Here is a 23,935-nt window from a genome sequence, read left to right as displayed (position 1 = left end):
GTCAGGCTACAAAAGCTGTTAACTATGACAACACTGTCACATACACCCTCAAGTACATCATCCACTTTGAGTGTAGACATGCAATAAGTTATTTTCACTCATACAATAATATGTTTTACTGCCACCAACTTATAAAATTATAACTTGTACCTTCACCTTGGTGACACAGGGCAAAGTTTCGTGTGCTTGCGGCATGAGGGCATTTTCGGGCATGGTGGGAACGAGATCGCATCTTGCATGCTTAAAGGTCTTTCCTCCAGTATCACTGCCAAAATAAATTTGCAGATATGGTGCAATAACTGCACAGGGCAGAATAAGAGAATGATGTTAATGGTTATGATTCGTGTCATTGCAGAAAACTATTTTGATTCTATGGAGTTAAGATTCCTGGTTTCTGGGCACTCCTACATGCCCTTCGACAGGTAATTTGGCATCATCAAAAAAGAGAAAAATAAAACAATGTAAGACTATAGTTCCAGAAGATGTAGCTGAAATGATTTGCAGTGTTCAAGTATTCAAGCCTAATAGTGTTATGATGAAAAATGACGACTTCCTTGACTTCTCTGCTGAATCTGATAAATTTCTGAGTATGACTGCACTTAAAATAAATACCCTCAGCTGGATTGGAATTTCAAGATATGATTTCCCAGTGATTAAAATGAGACAGTCATTCAATAAAATTGAAATGTGGAAGAAAACTGATATATTCAAAAGGTATGTCATTCATTCATTCATTCAAGTCCATCACTAGTCTTCAGAGCTACCCCTTGAAAGAAGAGTCATCAATAAGGCAAAATAAGACTCCTTACTATCAATGATGAACTTCAGAGATAGAAATTGTCATGCATTTTGGGGACATTTGTGCCTCACAAAATGTGTTATGTAGGAGTATTGATTGTGTTGAATTCTGTAATGTATAAACAAATGACTTTTCCACCACACTATGCCTAACTCTTTCGTTGTCTACCCAAGTACGTACTCGGGCTCTCCATTATCGCTGCATAGTGTCAGCCCGAGGTACTCGGGCTTGTGCAGCTTTCACTTAATTGCTTTGTGTGTAGCAGAAATTGAATGCGAACTCCATCTGTTGCAAATTGTTGGAATCCCGAAGATATTCTCTTGCAATAGCGCTGCTCTAAATATTTATCCTTGTCAGGTCGATCTAGAGACAAAAGAATGATGCCAGCTACTGTTTGTTTTTGCTATGGCTTCCTGCACAATGCTTTGTGTTCTTTGTTAATGATATTGGATGAGAATTGTATTGTGATAATTACCGGTATTTATTTAGTGAAAGTGAGAGTTCAAGTAAACCTAGTGATGATGAAAATATCAATCGTGATGACGACAGTGGTATTCTTAAAATTGTTTTTGCGGCAACAGGTGGTGGTAACGGAACTTCACACTGCTGCAAATTCCCCCAAATGTGTAGATTCTGTTCCTGTCTCAGGTAAACTACAATTTACTGGGCAACAAAGTTTGAAAATAGATGTGGGGTTGTGTGTGCTGGATATTCAGCCCGAAGGCTGGTATGATTCTCCACAGCTCTTCCAAGAGCTGTCATAAATAGCCTAGGCATCACTGAAGAGGCATACTAGGGAAATGAGGAGCGAGGTAGTGTCCCGTTGCTTTCCTCACTGGGCCAGAAGTCGCTATTACAAAAGTCTGCCAAGCCTACTGAAATGCAAGCACCAATAGAAAATATGAGTGATATTTTCACACCATTCATAACAGGCATTGGCTGCATAACGAATAGTATTACTAGTATCGCTCATACCTCTTTCATATTGTCAAAGCCAAGGATGAGTCTTGAGACAGGTCAATTAAAGTATCAACTTTATTCTAGCCTATACCAGAAGACATAGTGCACTGTAAACACTACATGTCGCCAGCAAAGGCATTGAAAATAGATATTACTGACAATTTTACAGAATTTAACTTTTTCAAATTAATTTTTTGAATGAGTTATAGTTTGTATGTATTTCTTGTTTATGCGCACGAGTTTTAGAACACAGTGGCGAAAGCAAGGCATTCTAAGACAGTGAAGGAGCTAATTCTTGTAATTGATTTTATAATATGTTCAGTGGATTTCTTCAATTTGGAAGTGATTTTTGTAATAAGAGTGATCAAGTGTGGTTTTTTTTTTTCTTCTGAAGAATATCATTTTGGGCACTTAAACAACCTTTCCCACATCAGTGCCTCACTTATTACTCAGTCACAAAGACTTGCAGGAGTGATAATTATACCAGTATTATTTGCAAATGATTTCCAAAAATTGCCTAATATTATACATGTGAAATTACTAAAAAATATAGCACTGGATTGATGATTCCATTAAATCAATGAGATGCTTAAAGATCATTAACTGTGCACTACAGCAGCCAACAATCTGCTCCATGCAGCTTAGAATGGAAGTAAATTTCTAATCCTTGTGTGTTATGCCTCATTGTAATGAGATTTCAAGCTTTGAGTTAAATCCAAGCTTAAGGGGAGTAGTTGTTCTTGGAGGGCTGAAAAATTTACTACCATCAGTATTGTGAATGTAAGATGTTTTAAATTATGTGTTTTGTATTGATTTTTTTCGTTGCAGTTGGGCTTGATGCAGCGGGAAAGACAACTATTCTGTACAAGTTGAAATTAGGAGAAATAGTTACCACGATTCCTACTATTGGTACGTATGTGAAATTTATTTTGTATGTATGAGTTTTTTTGACTAATTTATTTTATTTGGTTTTTAATTCTTTCATATCTGGAATTCAAAGCTTACTTCTAGTACATGGAAAAGAAAAGCCCCAAAAGTTGTTTGGACAAAGACTGCTCGGTGGCAAACAAATGGGATCATCCATTCTTTGCTGTCTTATAGTGTAGGATTAACAATTTTTGTGGAACTGTTTATGAAGATAAGGCAGCTACATCACATTTGTTTGCCGGGCTGAGTGGCCCAGACGGTTGAGGTGCTGGCCTTCTGACCCCAACTTGGCAGGTTCGAACCTGGTTCAGTCCGGTAGTATTTGAAGGTGCTCAAATACGTCAGCCTCATGTCGGTAGATTTACTGGCACGTAAAAGAACTCCTGTGGGACTAAGTTACTGCACCTCGGCATCTCAAAAAACCATAAAAAGTAGTTAGCGGGACATAAAGACAATAAAATTATCACATTTCTTTTGTAGATTTGATCCATATCTTGGTAAAGGCTGTGAAGTAGATCTTACCTTGTTTTTGTTGGAAGTAGGGTGTTTCAGAAATATATAGATTGGGGATTCTGGTGTTTTATCACTAGGGTTTGTATGTTTAGGACCTTAAAGAAACTAGAAAAATGCTGGCAGATATACCCTAAAAATACCAGAATGTGATAAAGAAAAGGTGCATATGGCTAAATATATTTACCTGCTCTATAATAAACAAGTGTTGTGCTAAAATGGGTTGATTCTACATCTAAACCTACAGAAATGTTCCACTAACCTGCACTGATTTCCTTAATATTGGTAGAGATATTTTAATTTTTATCATAGTATGTTGCAAGAGTTTCACAAAAAGCAGTTTAATCTACTTTGCTTGCGTAAAATACTGACACAGTTCATGTAATATAGAGTATATTTGTATAGTATGGATCCCTTTTTTGCTTCAAACAAGAAATGAGTTGTCAAAAGAGAGAATTTCCTGGAGCATTGGTGAATTGCACTTACACTTTATAAATATTAATGATTTGTTAAAAAAACACTTTCACTAAAGTTAGAGCTGCATGTTTTTGCCCAGGAAGTACATAGTTATGCAGGTCTTACTTCCTATGCCATCTACTGCTTGTTATGGAGCTATTTCTAACTTTGTGATGTTTGGGACATCACTGCATGTTTTCAATTATTGAACTAAATAATTAATTGATAAGATGTATATATTTAATCACTGATAGGTCATGTTGAAATTAATATATATATTATATATATTGGGTTTTATCATCCATTTCAATCATATCATTTCTTTGTATCGCAACTATAACGTATTCTGAACGAACAAATAATTGGGTAAAGTATTTCAACATCATTTATATTAATAACTTGCAGTAAATTTTCCAATAGCCGTTGTGAGGTGACCAGATTCAGCAGGTTAATTTCAGCCCATTTCCAGGAAAAGTACGTCATCTAGGTTACGAGAGACCTCACCCTCTCCACCTCATGAAGAGACAGTTGATACATTATAAACGCCCACTTTTCGAACTTCGCTACCTGACGCTTTATTTCAGCGGGAAAGTTCAGCCTATGTGAATGAACGTAATGAAGCAACGTGATGGATTCACAGCAATACATAGGAGAAGGGATGAGACTTCGAATCTTACGGGACCATGTGATATGGCTGATGGAAGGAGACTTTTGAATGGAAATACTCCGAAGACAAGAGCTGGAGAGGACATTCTGTATCTCACTCTTGGAAGACACTCTTACGATTCTACGTCTGCACATCGGAGAAGATTTTGACTTAGTTCACTTCGCATCTGAGTAGTACCCTAGGATACTACTCAAAAGTTACTCTCATTGGGACTTGTTATCTCAATGACGAGAGGTAGTCAACGGGAGACCGGTTTTGACTAGTATAGGGAAGGAGAGCTTTTATTATGAATTTAGCTACACTACTGTTCCGTAATACGGAAGAACAAAAGTGTATTCTCTCCGTGGACATAACCCATGGTGGTTTTGCATTTAAAATTAGGGCTCATTACGTCTTTATGTAAGGAGTAAAGTAGGAAGTGTTAAAGGCAGGAGAAGCATTAGTAGGACTGGAATCCAACAACAGATGAGACAGCCGGTACGAGAGATCCACCCATCATCAGCTTTAAGACAACAGAGTCTGCATATGGTGAGCTTATGGCATAAGTTACTGCAAGTCTTCGTGCAACAGTTAATTTTCTTAGAGTTAATTTCATTCAATTTTTCTTTTGCTTCCGTAAGTTCAGATTTCGTTAATACGCCGTTACGTCACGTTTTTCATCCTAATAAATAGCTGTTTTACTTGGTATGTTCTGAAATTATTATTAATGATCCTTAAATTCCAAGTTAGTGTACTTAATGGTTTGTGTCTGTCACCTCACCCCTGGGAGTTTGTTGAGTCTCATTACGTATTATTATTATTATTATTATTATTATTATTATTATTATTATTATTATTATTAACTTTCGTTTTCAAGCCATAAGCTTGAAGGCTGGCGCCCATGGGATATTGTTTATGGAGAAACAATGAGATATCGTTTATTTTAATATTAAAGTGACCTGCCATGTTATATTTTGTCAAACATCTGTGGGCCGAGTGGGTACGCCACATATTGTCGCCGCAAGCATGGGGCTCGTAAATCATTAAGTACTTGTATAGAACGGCTAGAATCAGTATTTTTGGGGTAACTGTTGTGTATCTACAGTATATTTTTCTTGTGTGTTTGATTTTGGGGTTAGCATGGCTGAGCAAGAGGAGAAAGACATGACGCTGTGTAGTGGACACGTGCTGAAGAGTAATACTTTAAGTAATTCTAAGGCAGAGGTAGATAAATGTGTAGAGGAGGAAACTGATAATAGGAGCAAAGATGGTGAAGGAAATAGAGTATGAATGACGAAGTTACGTTAGATTCAGACGATAGTACGATGGGGGTCGAGGCGGAGGTTAGCCCTAACATTGAGAGTAATAATAATAATCAGTTACTTGAAATGATGCAGTTAATGTTAAGTAAGATAGAGGATAGTAAATCTGAAATAAAAAATGAAATGGAACAAAATAAATCTGAAATAAAAAATGAAATGGAACAAAATAAATCTGAAATAAAAATGAATTGGAACAAACTAAATCAGAAATTGAAAATGAAGTAGAACAAACTAAACGAGAATTAAGGCATTGAATGAACGCAAGGTCGCAGCTAATAAAAGAATGGACGAACATAACAAACAGTTACAAGAATTATTTAAGCATAATGAAAGATTAACAAGCAGATAGAGGTACAGAAAGAGACAACTAAGCAAAACAAAAAAGAGGTAGAAAAGAAATTTGTAGAGCAGAGGAGTGAGTTGTTGGGATTAATGGAAAAATAAAGCAACAACGCCAGAAAGGAGTTAGAGACACAGGTGACAAGTATTAGTAATAAAGTTGAGACCCAACAGGAAGAAATAAGAGAATTTAAGGAACAGGTACAAAACAATATCTATACCGTTAAGTGTATAATAGAAGACAAAGAGAGAAGTTTGCGATGGTAGAAGGCAATACAGTGGAAATTAAGACATTGAAAGAAAAACAGAACACTGTAGTGAATGAAATTGAAAGAAGAGAGAAAGATGTAGAGAACCGCATAGCGATGGCAGAAGCACGCATACGACAAGAAGTAAGAGAAAGGCAAGGTAACACTGAGAGGCAAAGTCATGGAGGGATTCACAGTGAGGAAATTGAATTACCGTAGTTCAATGGGAAACAAACTAACCCACTAGAATTTCTGAAAATAGTAGAAAAACGGATTGAGGAGGGATTTATGGACTGGGAAGAAGCGATCGACATTATTGATCATGCTTTTGTGGGAGAGACGCGTTCCTGGTTTTCAGTCTATAAAAGTAACATGAAAAGTCTGAAGGAATTTAAGGCGAAGTTCACAGAGAAATACTGGAACGAAAACGTTCAAAGCCGTGAAAGAGAAAGGGTAGTATTTGGGAAATTCAAACATAATGAAGGCATCTCTATGGCTGAGTATTTCTTGTCACATGTTATGACTTGCCAGAATTTAGACAGAATCACGGCTGATTCAGATGCAGTCAGATTACTGTTACGACATTTTCCAGACAGGGTACACAAAGCAGCGTGTATGCAAAGTATTAAAACTATTCAGGAAATGGAGCAGTTATTAGGGAGTTTTGATGCAGTAGGAAACATGGGGCATAGAACAAGAAACTCACATAATTTTGTTCCTCATAGTGAACCAAGGGACAATAGGAGACAGCCAAACTACGAGAATCGTAATCAGTTTCAGCCAAGGAATAACGGTAGGGGTGGAGCACCTGAAAATAGAACGGGAAATGCCCAACAAGTCAGAGGACAAGTTACTAACGAGCCAAGTGTAGGTACACGATCGCAACCTTTAAACTAAATGAAGGCTGTGATGATGGGTCAGAATTCCAGCCTTACCAGGAAGTAGTTAGGAATTGTGTTATGAAACTATTGCTGTATGACCTAGATGTTAAGGAAGATCTTATGTGTGAACCAGATCATAATTATTTAGATTCGGGTGATGAAGTGGTTAATCCTGTGGTTCAATTAGAAGTTTGGGGGGCATATGTTAATGCGTTAATTGATACAGGAAGTAAGAAATCATGTATTAGTTCAGAATGGTATGACTTTAGGTAAACAGGGTATTATGATGAAAGAGATGCCTGTTAAGTATACAATCATTATTACAGTTAGTAAAAAGTCGAAACAAATATGCAAGCAGGTTGCGGTGCTTATTTGTATAGAGGGTTTTATTTCAGTACAGGTATGTTTGGTTATTCCGCACCTGGTATTTGATCTCATCTTGGGATGTGACTGGCTGACTTTGAAATCGGCTCAGATTACAAAGAGGTAACGGTAAATCTGAAGTGGGATAATAAGTTTGTCAAACTCGAACTGAGGAATGAAATTCAGAGGAAAACGAATGTTTGTGCTATGTGGAGTGTTATTCAGGTTTCTAGATATGAGGAGAAACCCAGTGAAGGGTTTAATTTATGCCAGTTGTGGTTGAAAGAGGATCAGAAGGATGCCTTATTTGAAACTGCGAGTAACAGTAAATTAGAGGAAGTCCAGAGGGATGAATTGTTGGCAGTGTTATGTGAGCACGCAGAGATTTTTTTCTAGAGACCCGGTAAAACACATGAGCATTCTTTTTCATTGCTGGATGACAGTCCTTTCAGCGGGCCACGGTATGCTATCCCACACAAATATGCCAAGGCAGTTGACGATCAAATACAAGCTATGTTAGCCGATGGGATTATTGAAGTGTCTAATAGCCAGTATTTAAATTCTTTAATCATTGTGCCTAAGACTGATGGGGGCATCAGACTTTGCATTGACGCGCGAAATATGAATAGACGTGTTAGTGCTGACCAGTTAAAATCGCAGACAATTGAAGTGTTAATTCAGGGCTTTCAGGGTAAAAAATGGTTTTCATCTGTTGATTTAAGTATTTTTTGGCAGATTCCTTTGCGAGTGGAGGACAGGCCTCTGACAGCATTTAGTCATAAGTACAGCTTGTATCAGTTTCAGCGTGTTCCCTACGGGACGAAGACAAGTTCTGCAGCCTTAATTAGAGCATTAAATATTGCATGGGGTGATGATACAGGTGATTTTGCCACGATTTATATTGATGATCTGGTGTTTGCGTCTAGGACCTTTGAAGAGCACTTGTGTCACTTAGAGAAGATGTTTACTAAGTTAGAGCGTGCTGGTTTTACTTTGAAGTTAGATAGGTGTGTTTTTGGTAGACAGGAGGTAAAATGGGACACCGTGTATCTGCAATAGGGGTTACGCCTGAGAGTACAAGGATTGAGAAGATATTGAATACCAGTACATCTAGAAAAATCAAGGAATTAAGGTCGTATATTGGAGTATGCAATTTTTTTAGACGCTTTGTACTAAGATTTGCAAACTTACTTGAGCCGTTTAGAAACTTGTTAGAAGCCGGCAGTAAGTGGAGATGGACAGAAGGTCACCACAAAGCTTTTAATGATTTAAAAGAAGGTTTCAGGAAAGCGGTTGTTCTTAAGTACCCCGTGGCAAATAAGAAGTATGTGTTACTCACTGACGTATCTCACTATGGTCTGGCTGGAATGTTATGTCAAGAGGATGACAACGGAGCCTTAGGAATTGTGTCATTAGCGTCTAGTATCGTCGCCATAAGACCTATCTGTGTCCTTGCGACGTAAAGCAAAATAGCAAAAAAAAAAAAAAAAAAGAAATTAGCATCTAGAGGTTTAAGTGGACCGGAAAAACGGTATTCTGTTACCGAGCTTGAATTCTTAGCTATTGTGTATTCCTTAAGTAAATTTAGGATGTATATTTTAGGTGTAAAATTTGAGATTAGGACTGATCATCATGCTCTTTCATTTATACCTACATGTAAGCTATCTTCCAATAGGGTTAGTAGGTGGATACTGCCCTTACAGGAGTACGATTTTTCTGTTGTGCATATAAAAGGAAAAGACAATGTCCTTGTTGATCTGTTGTCCAGAGATCAGAAATTGTATGATGAAGGAAGTTTCCTGAAAACGCAGGAAGGCATTTTAATTTGTGCATGCCTTAGTAAGGAGAATAAGCCTGCTCTAAACAGATTACGCAACCTGTTGGTGGAACAGTCTGTGGACGAAGAATGTAGGGAACCTTTGACCGTACTTCAGGGAGGTGAGCAGGTTACTGTGACTCGCGGTAGACAAATTGTTAGACAGATTTCTTGCTAGAAAATGTAGCGAACATAAATGGGTTATTTGTGTACCCAAATCGCTACGTGTGGAGTTAATTTGGTTCATCCACAGGGAATTAGGGCATTATGGTGCTAAGAAGGTTCTGTTTGAAATCCAACAAAATTTTATCTGGTACAAGATGGGAAGAGAAATCAGAAAGGTTCTTGCCACTTGTGATCTATGTCAGAGAAGTAAGATACCGAACCGTTATTTGGAGGGACCTCATCAGGCAGTAATTGCAGAAAAATCTGGTGACTTGGTGTGTATCGACCTTTTCGGTCCCATTGTAAAAGGGCAATACGGCTTTCAATATATTTTTGTTTTGATAGACGCTTTTTCTAAATTGGTCAGATTATACCCTATGAGGAAAGCAACAGGAAAATCCTGTAGTCGTATAATCCAAGAGAAGTATGTCCCTGAATTAGGTACTCCTCAGAGAATACTGTCAGACAGTGGACCACAATTTACATCGAAGAAGTGGAAAGCTGGAATTAGTGAATTAGGTATTACTCAAGTCCATTCATCCATCAGAAATCCTCAGGGGAACATGTGTGAACGGGTGGTGAAAGAACTTGAGCGCATGTTCAGGTCACTAGTGCACATGAGGCATTCCGCTTGGCTAGCGCAAATATCCCTTATTGAGACATGGATCAGTGCCGTACAGCACGAAAGCACTAGATTGACACCTTTGCAAGTTTATTTCGGTACTAAGCCACAAAATGAATTGGTGAGAGTATTGGGTATTACTGAGGTGCCATAGCGTAATGCTGAATTTTATGTTAGATTGGCCAGAGAAAACCTAGTAAAAGCTGGCAACCTTCGAAAGAAGCAGCAAAAACGTAAGGTACTGGATGAATTTGAGGTAGGTGACCTTGTTTTTTGAGAGTTCCCATGTTATCTAACAGTGAAGATAAAGTCACAAAAAAGTTTCTCCTTTTATATCAATGACCTTATCGTATACATAAGAAACTAGGACCTTGTGCTTATAAATTATCTGACGGCGATTGCATTTTACTGGGTTCCTACACCATTAGGAGTTAAAGTAAATATATTACGAGTCCGGTGGACTTCCCGTAGAGCTGGAATATAGGTCAGTGGGCCAGGCCACGCTTATCTCTTATATAATATACACCTGTCGCAGCGTGGAGTGACCGCTCTCTGGAAGGTGGAGTTTCCCAAGTTTTGTTTTGCTTGCTACACGATGTGTATGTATACGATTGACACGAGTTCATGACCAAGGTTACGCCTATTCTCTTTATGTAATGCAATGTATGGGTAATCTAGTATTTGATTTATTATAACGAGGATCATTAATATTGCAGAGTTAGATTTGTTTATTCCCCGTAGACTATATGATGTCTTCATAAAGACTTGCAATAATTTTACCCTAGGCTAAAACCACGTGAATGTGTTAGCGTGTGTGAAGTGATAGTCATACAGCAAGAACGTGTAAACACTTGAAAGAGTAATACGATGCATTTTGTTTGTGTAAATTTTGTACAGATCTAAATTGAATGGTCAAGTGTTGCACACACTGGATTCATGAAATCAGCAAGAGATGAACATTTGAGAAAATGTGAGACATCAGAAACTTGCTAAGTTGTAATATTGTGTTTTAAAGGAAAACTTTGAAGAGTTATATATTATTTGTTAATAAGTTGTAGGTGGAATCATCAAGTTGTAATTTTGTTTAATATTGTTATGTTGTATACAGTAATGAATGAATGTACAGTTTTGAAAACAAGTGAAACATAAGTGACAAAGTGTAGGTGAGCCCTCAACGGAAGTACTACTTGTTTCAGGCTCAGAGGGGCGAATGTGATGTTTGGGACATCACTGCATGTTTTCAATTATTGAACTATATAATTAATTGACAAGATGTATATATTTAATCACTGATAGGTCATGTTGAAATTAATATATATATTATATATATTGGGTTTTATCATCCATTTCAATCATCATTTCATTTCTTTGTATCACGGCTATAACATATTCTGAACGAACAAATAATTGGGTAAAGTATTTCAACATCATTTATATTAATAACTTGCAGTAAATTTTGCAATAGCCGTTGTGAGGTGACCAGAGTCAGCAGGTTAATTTCAGCCCATTTCCAGGAAAAGTACGTCATCTAGGTTACGAGAGACCTCACCCTCTCCACCTCATGAAGAGACGGTTGATACATTATAAACGCCCACTTTTCGAACTTCGCTACCTGACGCTTTATTTCAGCGGGAAAGTTCAGCCTATGTGAATGAACGTAATGAAGCAACGTGATGGATTCACAGCAACACATAGGAGAAGGGATGAGACTTCGAATCTTACGGGACCATGTGATATGGCTGATGGAAGAAGACTTTTGAATGGAAATACTCCGAAGACAAGAGCTGGAGAGGACATTCTGATTCTCACTCTTAAATTCCAAGTTACTGTACTTAATGATTTGTGTCCTTCACCTCACTCCTGGGATTTTTTGAGTCTCATTACGTATTATTATTATTATTATTATTATTATTATTATTATTATTATTAATTATCAACTTTCGTTTTCAAGCTATAAGCTTGAAGGCTGGCGCCCATGGGATATTGTTTATGGAGAAACAATGAGATATCATTAATTTATTTTAATATTAAAGTGACCCGCCACGTTATATTTTGTCAAACATCTGTGGGCTAAGTGGGTACGTCACAACTTGATCATTGATTTGTCATAAAGAAGACATTCTAGGCTTTCTTTTAGTGCCCTATTTGCTAGTCTTTGTTCATTATTGGTATGTTTCTGTCCCATTACAATTGCCTATGCTATGACCATTAATAAATCACAGGGTCAAACATTGCAAGGAGCGGGGTTGTAGTTACCCAATCCAGTGTTCTTGCATGGACAACTTTTTTTAGCTTTGTTTAGAGCAAAATATTTTTCCAATATTTTTGTATCTCTCAAGGAAGACTTGTAATTTGGGAATACAAATAAAATACTTGAAATAAATGAAATTAATAAACATAGTTGTCCGTAGTATGGGCGCCAGAGTTCACCATAATGGATATCTCAAATTTAGATAGAGCATGATAATTCTTTATATCCCAGGGCGTGTACATAATGTTGCGTACTGGTACATCTGCTTCAGGCCTTGCCTAACCTTGTGAAAACTGCACCTAGGTTCATCAATAACTCCCCTGATTCTAAAATATATAACTATTTTCTCAATAAAATATGTGCATGAGCACCTCATCAACACACCAAAATACACTTATAATACACGAACAAAAGATTGCTGGAAGACTCCATATTTACAACATCAACAATAACAGTGGGAAAACAAAAGTGAGAACTAAGCCACCATTTGTAGTTAGTTCATTGAACAATGTAGATATATGTATATAAGAACCCTTCACTGTCTCTGTATCAACACGACTTGCCGGTTCTCATAATCAGCACTTATAAAATCACACAGATACTGTACTTCGTAATACTGTGTTCACAGACTTTAACACTTGTAAAGATATATACATTTGAACTGCACACGCTTGTCGATCCTGAACATAAATTATGGAAAGTCTGAGATAGCTTTCACCAACATGTCAGACCGCCACAAGTGCTACAATATTTAATGCGTAAGCACTCCACAATTTGTCGATCAGCCCCTTTCCACGAACATAACAAGACTACGTTCCACGAACGTTTGAAGTCCAGTCCAGTATAGTGCAGCCGTGTCGCTCCGGTATCATGCGCCAGCACTACTTCCTCCCCGTACAGTGTGTCCACACTACTTCCTTCTCGTACAGTGTGTCTGGTTGTAGTTCTCTTCTGCTGTGATGTCAAACTATATAAAGACCTCAGCATTTCCATTCCTCTCACATGATACGTCGAGATTGTTCTTTGCCAGCCAGTCATGAGTGATCCTCTTGTCAAGACCACGCCGTGAACTCATTCCAGTGTCCCAAGGCAATAACACACTCTGGGGTGTTTCACATGAGTCATGGTACTTTCCTAGTACAACAAGAAGCTCATCTCATCAGACTGGGATATATACGTGACTCATGCAAAGTTTCCAAGTTCCAATATAGCAGTGTTTTCCCACTCGTTGTTCAAAACAAATTACTCATACTACATATATGGAGACATCCCAGATTATGTATATTAATGACAAAATATACAACTGAAATACTGATGATGATGATAATAATAATAATAATAATAAATCAAATACTGACAATAATATCTCTCACTTCAAATAAAGTGCGAGGGTGTGATATACGTACTATCACAGACTGTATCACTTCCAGTTTTCTTTAAGGAAGTCTTGTAAACTATAATCTCCACAAACTCTCATAAATAGTATTGTGGTACTGGTTTCAAGAAATTTCAATCTAAAAAGTGTGTGTGTGTGTGTTTGTAAAATTAATTTTTGCTAAATATCATTGGTGTTGCAATGGTTTTTATTGTATATTCCATAAGTAAATTCAAAGTAATGTTTGTATAACTTTTTATACAAGTAAACAAGTTACCCTTCATATTGTACCCGGATGAGATGGCCCGTAGGTATCGTGATTTGATATTGTAAAATAAATTAAGGCATATGAGAATATCGAAATATACACATTGGCAATCTGGTGTGGACAGAAGGATTTCAACATTGTCAGACGTGCTCGCGACAATCTGTCTGTCATAATGGGTGATATATTTCCTTGTCGAAAGGTAAGAGGATTAAATCGAGAACTCAGAACAACAGTGCTGATTGGTACAAGGAAATGGAGCGTTTATTCTTGAACAAGGGTGCAGTCCGTGCGTCACGAATACGGAGAAAATGTCTCAATGAAGTTTCCCGTGCCTCCAGCCATATTGTTGTTAAGTTGTCAGGGGGAGATATTTAAACTAACCGCTGCAGTGTAAGCCAATGATAAAATTTCTAAAGGGCTCCCTGATGCACCAACATGACAGAATACAATATGAACTCCAGTTATCTTCCCAGATGATGATGATAATAAATCAAGTATTCCAACCACCGAATTGAACAGATGAGATTTTTTAGATATCATCCCCATGTTTATTAATTGTAAGTTTGATGAATTAAGATATAGAATTCTAGGAAAAGGCCCACGCTATATTGCTATTGGTCAGCAAGATCACACCAGCATAGACGCTGACTTAGCGCGCGAAAAAGTGGAAGACAGATATCAAGTAATATCTTCGTGATCGCTGAACGATATGAGATCAGAATATGACCCGTGAATGTGTGTCGCCAGTTTATTAACTGGGATAAATTAAGGGATCCAAATCCACCTGCAAGTGCCGATTTAGGATAACCAATCCCCCTCCCTCTGGTATGACCGCAGATGTCCCAGGTGGGAAACCATACCATATCGTCCATAAATACCAGGATAGTGGAACCTCACATCATCAGTTGTTTGAAATAGTTCAGTACTCGGACATGTTGACTCTGTCAGTACCTCGGGACGCATTCTAAGTCAGAGCTGAAAGTACGTGGGTCGTTGTGAGAGTGAAGATGAACAGTGAGATTATTCATAGTACAGAGTGTTAATAATCAGTATAACTGTGCGTTGAAGTTAATACAGTTATAAAGGTTTCATGTGATCGAAAATAAATAATTAACGGTACGCCGATAGTACTTTTTGAAGGCAGTGTGCGGAGCCTGAAGTAATAATTTCAAGATAGACGGTGAAACAATTATCTGTAGCAGGGAACTGTAGAAGAGTGGCGATCACTAGATGGCCTAGAATACGTCAGGAAGTGCCGGATTACTACCGCGATACGCGCCGGGTCGAATAAAACGACACGTCGTAAAGTGTCGCAGCTTGTTGTTCCGGGCGCGAGTGAAGAAAAGAATTGTGAAAGTGTTATGGGTCTTTAGGCACCTATAAGTGTTTTAATGTATAAATCATTGTAAATTCATAATTAAGGTATTGATAATGGTTATGGAAAATTCTAAATTCCCATGGAGGGAATTAGATATTTTTCACCAATAGAGCATGTCAAAAATGTCTAAAACATATCAGATGTAAGGTTTTTCAGGCGTTTGCTCTATTAACCAGCGTTTCGTCTTAGGTCTGACACTAGACTCATCAGAGTGGGATGTGTCAGACCCTACCCACTGACGCTGGGGTGTATGCAGGTGAACTTATCAGCAGCCCTTATAAGAGGCACAGTCTGGTAACTGCATACGGGAGATAAATCTCCACAATGGAATTATTGCCCACCTAGGAATTCCGAATGGAAAATTCTAAATTCCCATGGAGGGAATTAGATATTTAGCCTCTTATAAGGGCTTCTGATAAGTTCACCTGCATACACCCCAGCGTCAGTGGGTAGGGTCTGACACATCCCACTTTGATGAGTCTATTGTCAGACCTAAGACGAAACGCTGGTTAATAGAGCAAACGCCTGAAAAACCTTACATCTGATATGTTTTTGACATTGATAATGGATAATCGCCCAGGAGAGGTTTCTTTTGTTGGTATTATAAAGTTCCGCAAGATGAACGAGTAAACCAATATGGGGCCATGAGGCTTCTCAATCGCCACAAGGCAGTGGAATTCTACACAGGAATGAGTACACAAATTTGATATATTTTTGGATGTTATCGCGATAAGATGGGGATACGTGTAAATTAATCATGGTTACTTAACGTAACGCATGGATCACTTCCCGAATCCATAAGTTATTTAAGATAGACGGACAAACTAATTTACATTAACGTAATTATGGGTTAGACTAATTAATTGATTATTTGTTTGTTGTATATAATGTAAATATGGGTTATATCTTTCAGTTAATGCCTGCTGTTTTTAAATACTTTGATTGAAGTTCATTTCAAGTGTCAGATTTTTCTTTTATGCCAACCCACTTTATTTTGATTTCTCAGTCACTGCGGTGATTATTTGTACCTTAGTTAGGCGTATTTGTTACCAGACCTCCAGATATATGAAAGTGCCAGGGTGTATAAATTATGTGTTTGCGTACGGAAGGCCATGAGAAATAAGAATGCTTTGTGAGTGAGCATGTTAAAGTGAAGGAAGGAAATAATAATAATAATAATAATAATAATACTTTGAGAGTTCGTTGGTGAAAGTAATAATTAATGTGGAGATAACATGTGGCATAAAAGACTTTAATTCGGGCAGTAAATTTGATTTTTACGTAAATTGTTGATTTCAGGGTTTTGGACTCTATAATAACCATAAAAATTTGTTTAGAGGCGATAGAGGCACGTGTATAGGATGGTCACGATATGTTGAAAGCCCAGACTGGTTTGAGCCCATTTTTTATGTTGGAAGTCGTGCGGGACAAAATATGCATAAATGCTCCACATGTGGTCGTCAGCATCTTCCTCAGCCGGCAAACATATGACTTGCATCCAGCAGTGAGATGCAAGTACCATTCATTAAGAATCACTTTCACTGCTGCAAACAGCTGATACCTGGAACTTCCGAGTTGTCTGGGGAGATACACGCATAACGGTCTAACCAGCCTTCTACAAAACATGGCCTTGGGGCAGTACACTTGACTTTTCAAGAAGGGGCTGCATCTCTACCTGCAACTCTCCTTCGGAGACAAGGCTAAATTCACAACACTCACAGCTCTGTTGCTGCTTCTTACATAAAAACGACCTGCGTTCTCAGTTCGCAGATTAATACAATGCACATCAACAAGGGCTTCAACCTCTCTCATTTGAATACTCGCATCACATACTATAAATCTCGAAACCAACTCGGGCCTTGCACTCGGCAGTACACAGGTTCTCTACCCTCCTCGTGTCATGACTACGGCTATTCCAGCCTCCTTCAAAAGTCTCCATATAGCATCCCCAAAATTATACATCATTTCCCTCGTGAATTCTCACGGCTTACATGGCCAGCCCCAGGTTAACATTCCTCCATCTATACGTGCATATCTGGCATCTTATTTGGCCAATCAGCTGGTTCGATAAGACCGTTGGTCATGTTTTTCCCGAATAGTAATGACCATAATTTAAACAACGTTGAATTTCCGCGACTCTGCTTCCGGATCATATCCGAAATTCCCATGCATGAATAATAAAAAATATATGATAAAAACTACAACTGTAATATGATCTCCCATAAGTCACCACCGGCGTATAGCCTATGTAATTAATGACCCTAACTTGCATATTGACCACACAATGGAATACACTGAGACACACAAAAAGGACTCCTATATCTATTCTGACATACCCTTAAACCCACCTAAACTAACTTAAAAAAAGGACAAAAAGGAAAATAAAAAAGCATGCATTAGCCCAGGACGTATTTACTGTAAATGGAATTGTAAAACCACTGTGCCCTCTGGCTGACAGTTAACTTTAAATTATTTATACACCTCTGATCTAGTGTGCAACTATTACCCAGGCATGCTAAAAAATGACGAAAGCTTATCTTGCGTCGGCTTCATCACCCATGACGATCATATGACCGCTGGCGTCGTCACAAACTTAAGCCATTCTCCAGGATATGTGAAGTCGCCCCATCGATCCTCGGCGCTGGCTTCATAGTGCTTATTGATTCTGCTCCTGTAAGACTGTTGAATTAGACACTTCTTCGCCGCTAGTTGCACACATGTTAGATCACGCCCTTAATGCTTGGCCATTAATTGGCTACAGCCTGCAAGCGAAAATTAGTTCGTCCTGCTCACCATTAATTTAAGGGCAACTCAGCCCGGACGCGAATCTTCCTTGGCGCTGCTATGCAACATACGATTACGAGAATTCCCCGATCGCACACGAGAATTGTTACAGCAGTTATGCTAATACAGATGTGAATTATCAGTCGGATGATGGGTAGCACTGAACACCGTTCATTACCGACCTGATAGCGTCGGATCAATACGCCACTCCCGCACTAGGCGTCGCTTACACATCTGTTACAGATAGAGGTAACTATCTTATAACGTTTATACTGATCACTCCCAGATCAAATTAAAATACTGCACATACATTGTGCCACAGTTAAACACAGTTATAAGTTATATTATAATCGAACACTTATCAGTGGTTCAGTTCTCAAATATCAGGCCAAAGTGTCCTCTAATCATATGGTCTCGGCGGGCGATCGACTAACGGCACGAAATCTAGACAGAGGCAGGGACTCCCCACCTGATGAATAGAAAGTCTGTTGAGCGGTGGTTTAGTTTGAATGCGAAGCCGTTAATAATGCGAAATAAACATCTGGGCCTTAAGTAGGCACCAAATATGTTCTCAAGCATCCGAAAAATTATGCTAGTCCATCTGGACGCATCAGAACCATGGAATATCGGCGCAATGACAGATTATCGTAATACATGAAACTGGTTCAAAGATGCACTTAGTGAGTTTGTTATCCTGCCATCGCAATTCGGCAGTTCGCAAAGTCGTCCTCCTAGCTCATGATTGACGGAGTTCGAAACTGGCTGGACAAAGAGTGCTGCGGCGGTTCCTAACAACAGCGTTCAAATTTAAACAAAACTCGTATGAAGCCTTGCCCTGGCCGCTCCCTTTGTGCTGGCATCTAATAGTCTTCCAAACAGACTCCCACACAAAGCCATGTTGCGCAATACGTCCGCAGTATTCTATCATGATTACATTTACACCATTGAAGCATATGATGATATGGTTCAGGAGGGCTGTGCCGAGTCTGGAAGTGGTGTGAGTTGTCGTGTATGTTCTCCGAAGGCTGAATGCTGATTCTATTTGATTGCATTTCTGTGTTCTTTGTATCTGGTGTGGAAATTACATTTCGTTTGGTGTGTATGTGTGGCACTGCACTTTGTTTCTTGACATTTGAGTTCATAAACTCCTCACGTGGAGATGTCCTTGTTGAGGTTGCATTTGCTGATGTGTCTTTGCAGTGTGTTGTTCCTTCTAAAGGCTAGTTTTAGGCCTTGTTTTTTGAAAATGTTAACTATCTTGTATGTGTTCTTGTTTACGTAGTTGAGGACACCATATTTTTCTCTTTCATGCGTTTTGTTGTGATTTTCCTTTGTTTATTTAATAGTTTAAATCTACTGTGTCAGGGTGGTAGTTGTTTTATTTTGTGATTTGTTTTATTATTTGAATTCCTTCATTGAAATCTGTTGTGCTCATTGTATGGAAATTGCTCTGTGTACCATTGTATTCATTCCTATTAATTTGTGTGTATGGATGGTTGGATTCATTGTCAGTTGTGTGCGATGTCTGTGTGGGTTTTCTGGATATTTTGCATGACATGTTATTATTATTCCTAATGATTGTGATTTCTAAAATGTTGATTTTCATGTCAGTTTCTGGTTCCATTGTGAACTTGATTGACTTGTGTAAAGAATTCAGTGTGTTTAATAATGTGTGTGTTTGTGATGGTATCACACACGCATAATACGTCATCTACATATCTGCTTTAGTGTAAGACTAGCTGATGTACCCGTGCTTCGCTACGGGATTCTCAGAAAGACTGACTTGGTGGTTTTTCCTAACTTAATCCAACATAGGTCATTACAAAAACGTCAGTAGGAATGTAGCGATTGAAAGCAATGTTATCATATAAAATACTCGATCAAATGAAACACCGCAAACTTTCTCGCTTTCAACGAACAGTACTACGGTGCCGATCTAAGAGTCCGAAGTTCCAGAGCTGGAATAACCAGGTCGCAGACTGCCGTGAACACTCCTCTGTCATTATTTCGTTAAACATGCACACTACTCATTCCAATCAGTGCCTCCGAGTAGGGATTGAATAGCTCGAATACTATGATGAACCAATGTGTTACGAACCAGATATATCAGAAAATGTATGAACCAGAGGAATGGCATGCTACTTCCCGCCAATATACAGGCAGGCTGTTTCAGTCGGTACGACCAGGCGAGTTGGCCGTGTGGTTAGGGGCGCGCAGCTGTGAGATTGATATATATAGATTTATCTATACGACCACTAATGACATAAATAACTTATTTGAGAATTACATTTCAGGCCTTCCTCTAAACTACCATTTCACTCAGCGTGAATAAAATAATTTATAGCCTAGATTGTAGTGGATCATCACCCGACATTTCATGACGATTTTCATTAAATTCTCCTCAGCCGTTTCCTCTTGATGCGTGTACATACATACATATAGACGGACAGACAGAAATTACGGGAAAGTAAAAAAAAAAGCATTTCCTTGTTGACATGACAGATACAGAAATACCATTCATTTCAAATTCTGAGCAATGTACAGGCAAAACACTTATTTCATGTATAGATTACATTTCAGGCCTTCCCCTAAACTACCATTTCACTCAGTGTGAATTACATTATTGATAGCTTAGATTATAGTGACCTATTCCCAGACTTTGCATACCAATTTTCGAGAAGATACGACCACTAATACAATAAATGTTTGACAATTAAATTTTAGGCCTTCCCCTAAACTACCATTTTTCTCAGCGTGTATAGCCTATATTGTAGCGACTTATTTCCAATGTTTGTCTACTGATTTTCATTAAGGCACGACCACTAATAACATAAATATTTGAGAATTAAATTTCAGGCCTTCCCCTGAACTATCATTTCACTCAGCGCGATCAAAATAATTTATAGCCTAGATTGTAGCGGTTAATCACCCGACTTTACATTCCGATTTTCATTAAATTCTCTTCAGCCGTTTTCTCGTGATGCGTGTACAGACAGACAGACAGAAATTACGGAAAAGTAAAAAATGCATTTACTTGCTACTGTGAACATGACCGATACAGAAATACCATTATTTTCAAATTATAAGCAATGTACAGACAAAACTCTTATTTTATATACAGGGTGAAGCGAAATTCGCGCACTCAGGCGTCGCAGCGCGACTGCTCACATGCCAGCAATAAAAAAATGTCTCTCACAAAAGTTCGTCCTTCGAGTATATCCGGCAGAAAAAGGGCGTTGAAGAGTGGCAATCTGGCAACACTGTAACCACATGTAGGGTAACTACCTCTGTCAGCACGTATTCTTTGTGCTGTACAGTTGGTGCAGTGGTTACAGTTTTGGGTTAGCAGTCAGGAGGTCGAGGGGTCGATCCTGGGTTGAAGCGTATTTTTTTATTTCATAAATGTAGTCCAGGTGGTATGGTATCTGGCAACTAAATCGTCAACAGCCATTGCAGCGGGTCCTCTAGAAACCCTTTGCACTTACTGTACATACTACGATCCTACAAATGGACGAACAATCGTTTCCCTTGGTCAGCTTTGAAAGATGTCCTTTCCACGTCGTGGGTGTGAATTTATTCGCACAAATTCATATACTAAATGCGAAACCTGTTTTCTTTCTACCGTCCTCCAACGATCTCATAGATTAGTAGCAACTGTTATTCTTGCCTCGTTCAAGTCCATTGTATTTCGTAAGGGCTTACGTTACCAGTAGGCCTAGCAAGGTATTTGTTGTGTTCAGCGTTACAAAATGTTGTAAATGTAGGATACATGAGACCTAAGGTACGGTGTCTTACTGTATTACAGTATGTAATGTCCGATGGAAATTAGTAAACAAAAAATTGCGCCTTAATCCAGGATCAAACCCTCTACCGCCTGCATGCCAACCCAAAACCCTATCCAATGCACCAACTGCTCAGCACGGATATATGATGCTGACAGAGGTACTTACCGTACATGTGGTTACAGTGTTGCCAGATTGCCACTATTCAACGTCCTTTCTCTGCATGATAAACTCGCAGGACGAACTTTTGTAAAATACATTTTTTATTGCTGGCATGTAGGGAGTCGCACTGCGACGCCCGAGTGCGCCAATTTCGCTTCACTCTGTATATAGATTACATTTCAGGCCTTCCCCTAAACTACCATTTCACTCAGTGTGAATAACATTATTGATAGCCTACATTATAGCGACCTATTCCCCGACTTTGCATACTAATTTTCGTGAAGATAAGACCACTAATACAATAAATATTTGACAATTTAATTTTAGGCCTTCCCCTAAACTACCATTATTCTCAGCGTGTATAGCCTATACTGTGGCGACTTATTTCCCATCTTTGTCTACCGATTTTCATTAAGACACGACCACTAATAATAAAATATTTATTTTCTTGTTACTGTGAACATGAATGATACAGAAACGCCATTCTTTTCAAATTCTGAGCAATGTACAAACTCTTATTTTATATATAGATTACATTTCAAGCCTTCCCCTAAACTACCATTTCACTCAATGTGAATAACATTATTGATAGCCTAGATTATAGCGACCTATTCCCCGACTTCGCACACCAATTTTTGTGAAGATACGACCACTAATACAATAAATATTTGACAATTAAATTTTAGGCCTACCCCTAAACTACCATGTTATTCAGCGTGTGTAGCCTATATTGTAGCGGCTTATTTCACATGTTTGTCTACCGATTTTCATTAAGACACGACCACTAATAACATATATATTTGAGAATTAAATTTCAGGCTTCCCCTAAACTACCATTTCACTCAGCGTGATTAAAATAATTTATAGCCTAGATTGTAGCGGTTCATCACCCGACTTTACATTCCGATTTTCATTAAATTCTCTTCAACCGTTTTCTCGTGATGCGTGTACATACATACATACAGACAGACAGAAATTACGGAAATGTAAAAAATGCATTTTCTTGTTATTGTGAACATGACCGATACAAAAATAGCATTCTTTTCAAATTCTGAGCAATGTACAGACAAAACTCTTATTTTATATATATAGATTACATTTCAGGCCTTCCCCTAAACTACCATTTCACTCAATGTGAATAACATTATTGATAGCCTAGATTATAGCGACCTATTCCCCGACTTCGCACACCAATTTTTGTGAAGATACGACCACTAATACAATAAATATTTGACAATTAAATTTTAGGCCTACCCCTAAACTACCATGTTTCTCAGCATGTATAGCCTATATTGTAGCGACTTATTTCACATGTTTGTCTACCGATTTTCATTAAGACACGACCACTAATAACATAAATATTTGAGAATTAAATTTCAGGCTTCCCCTAAACTACCATTTCACTCAGCGTGATTAAAATAATTTATAGCCTAGATTGTAGCGGTTCATCACCCGACTTTACATTCCGATTTTCATTAAATTCTCTTCAACCGTTTTCTCGTGATGCGTGTACATACATACAGACAGACAGACAGGCAGACAGAAATTACGGAAATGTAAAAAATGCATTTTCTTGTTATTGTGAACATGACCGATACAAAAATAGCATTCTTTTCAAATTCTGAGCAATGTACAGACAAAACTCTTATTTTATATATATAGATTTGTTTAGAATGCTGGTTGATTAAAAAATTGTTTTCAGAGTTATTTAGGAAAGTGTTGACTGTTATACCTGATAATGGTGAGCCCATGGCTAATCCATCCTTTTGGTAATATATTTTGTTGTTGAATGTAAAGGATTCTGGTTTACATCAATTAAGGCCACAATCTCTTCCTTCTCACTCCTAGCTATTTCCTATCCACTCACTGCCTTAAGACCTA

At 38.2% G+C, this 23,935-nt stretch overlaps 1 protein-coding gene across 1 annotated transcript in view; it reads left to right on the top strand.

The window, feature by feature from the left end:
- Arf4 (ADP-ribosylation factor 2) overlaps nucleotides 1-23,935 on the top strand; it is a 98,584-nt gene that overhangs the window by 28,922 nt on the left and 45,727 nt on the right. The window contains exon 2 of the mRNA XM_067140679.2: nucleotides 2,588-2,668. Within this exon, the coding sequence (XP_066996780.1) occupies nucleotides 2,588-2,668 (81 nt within the window). The remainder of the gene's footprint in view (nucleotides 1-2,587; nucleotides 2,669-23,935) is intronic.

Source organism: Anabrus simplex, chromosome 2 (genome assembly GCF_040414725.1).
Source record: "Anabrus simplex isolate iqAnaSimp1 chromosome 2, ASM4041472v1, whole genome shotgun sequence".
In the NCBI taxonomy this organism is placed as follows: domain Eukaryota; kingdom Metazoa; phylum Arthropoda; class Insecta; order Orthoptera; family Tettigoniidae; genus Anabrus; species Anabrus simplex.
The sequence above is the reverse complement of the archived record's forward strand: the minus strand, read 5'-3'. Positions and strand labels throughout refer to the sequence as shown.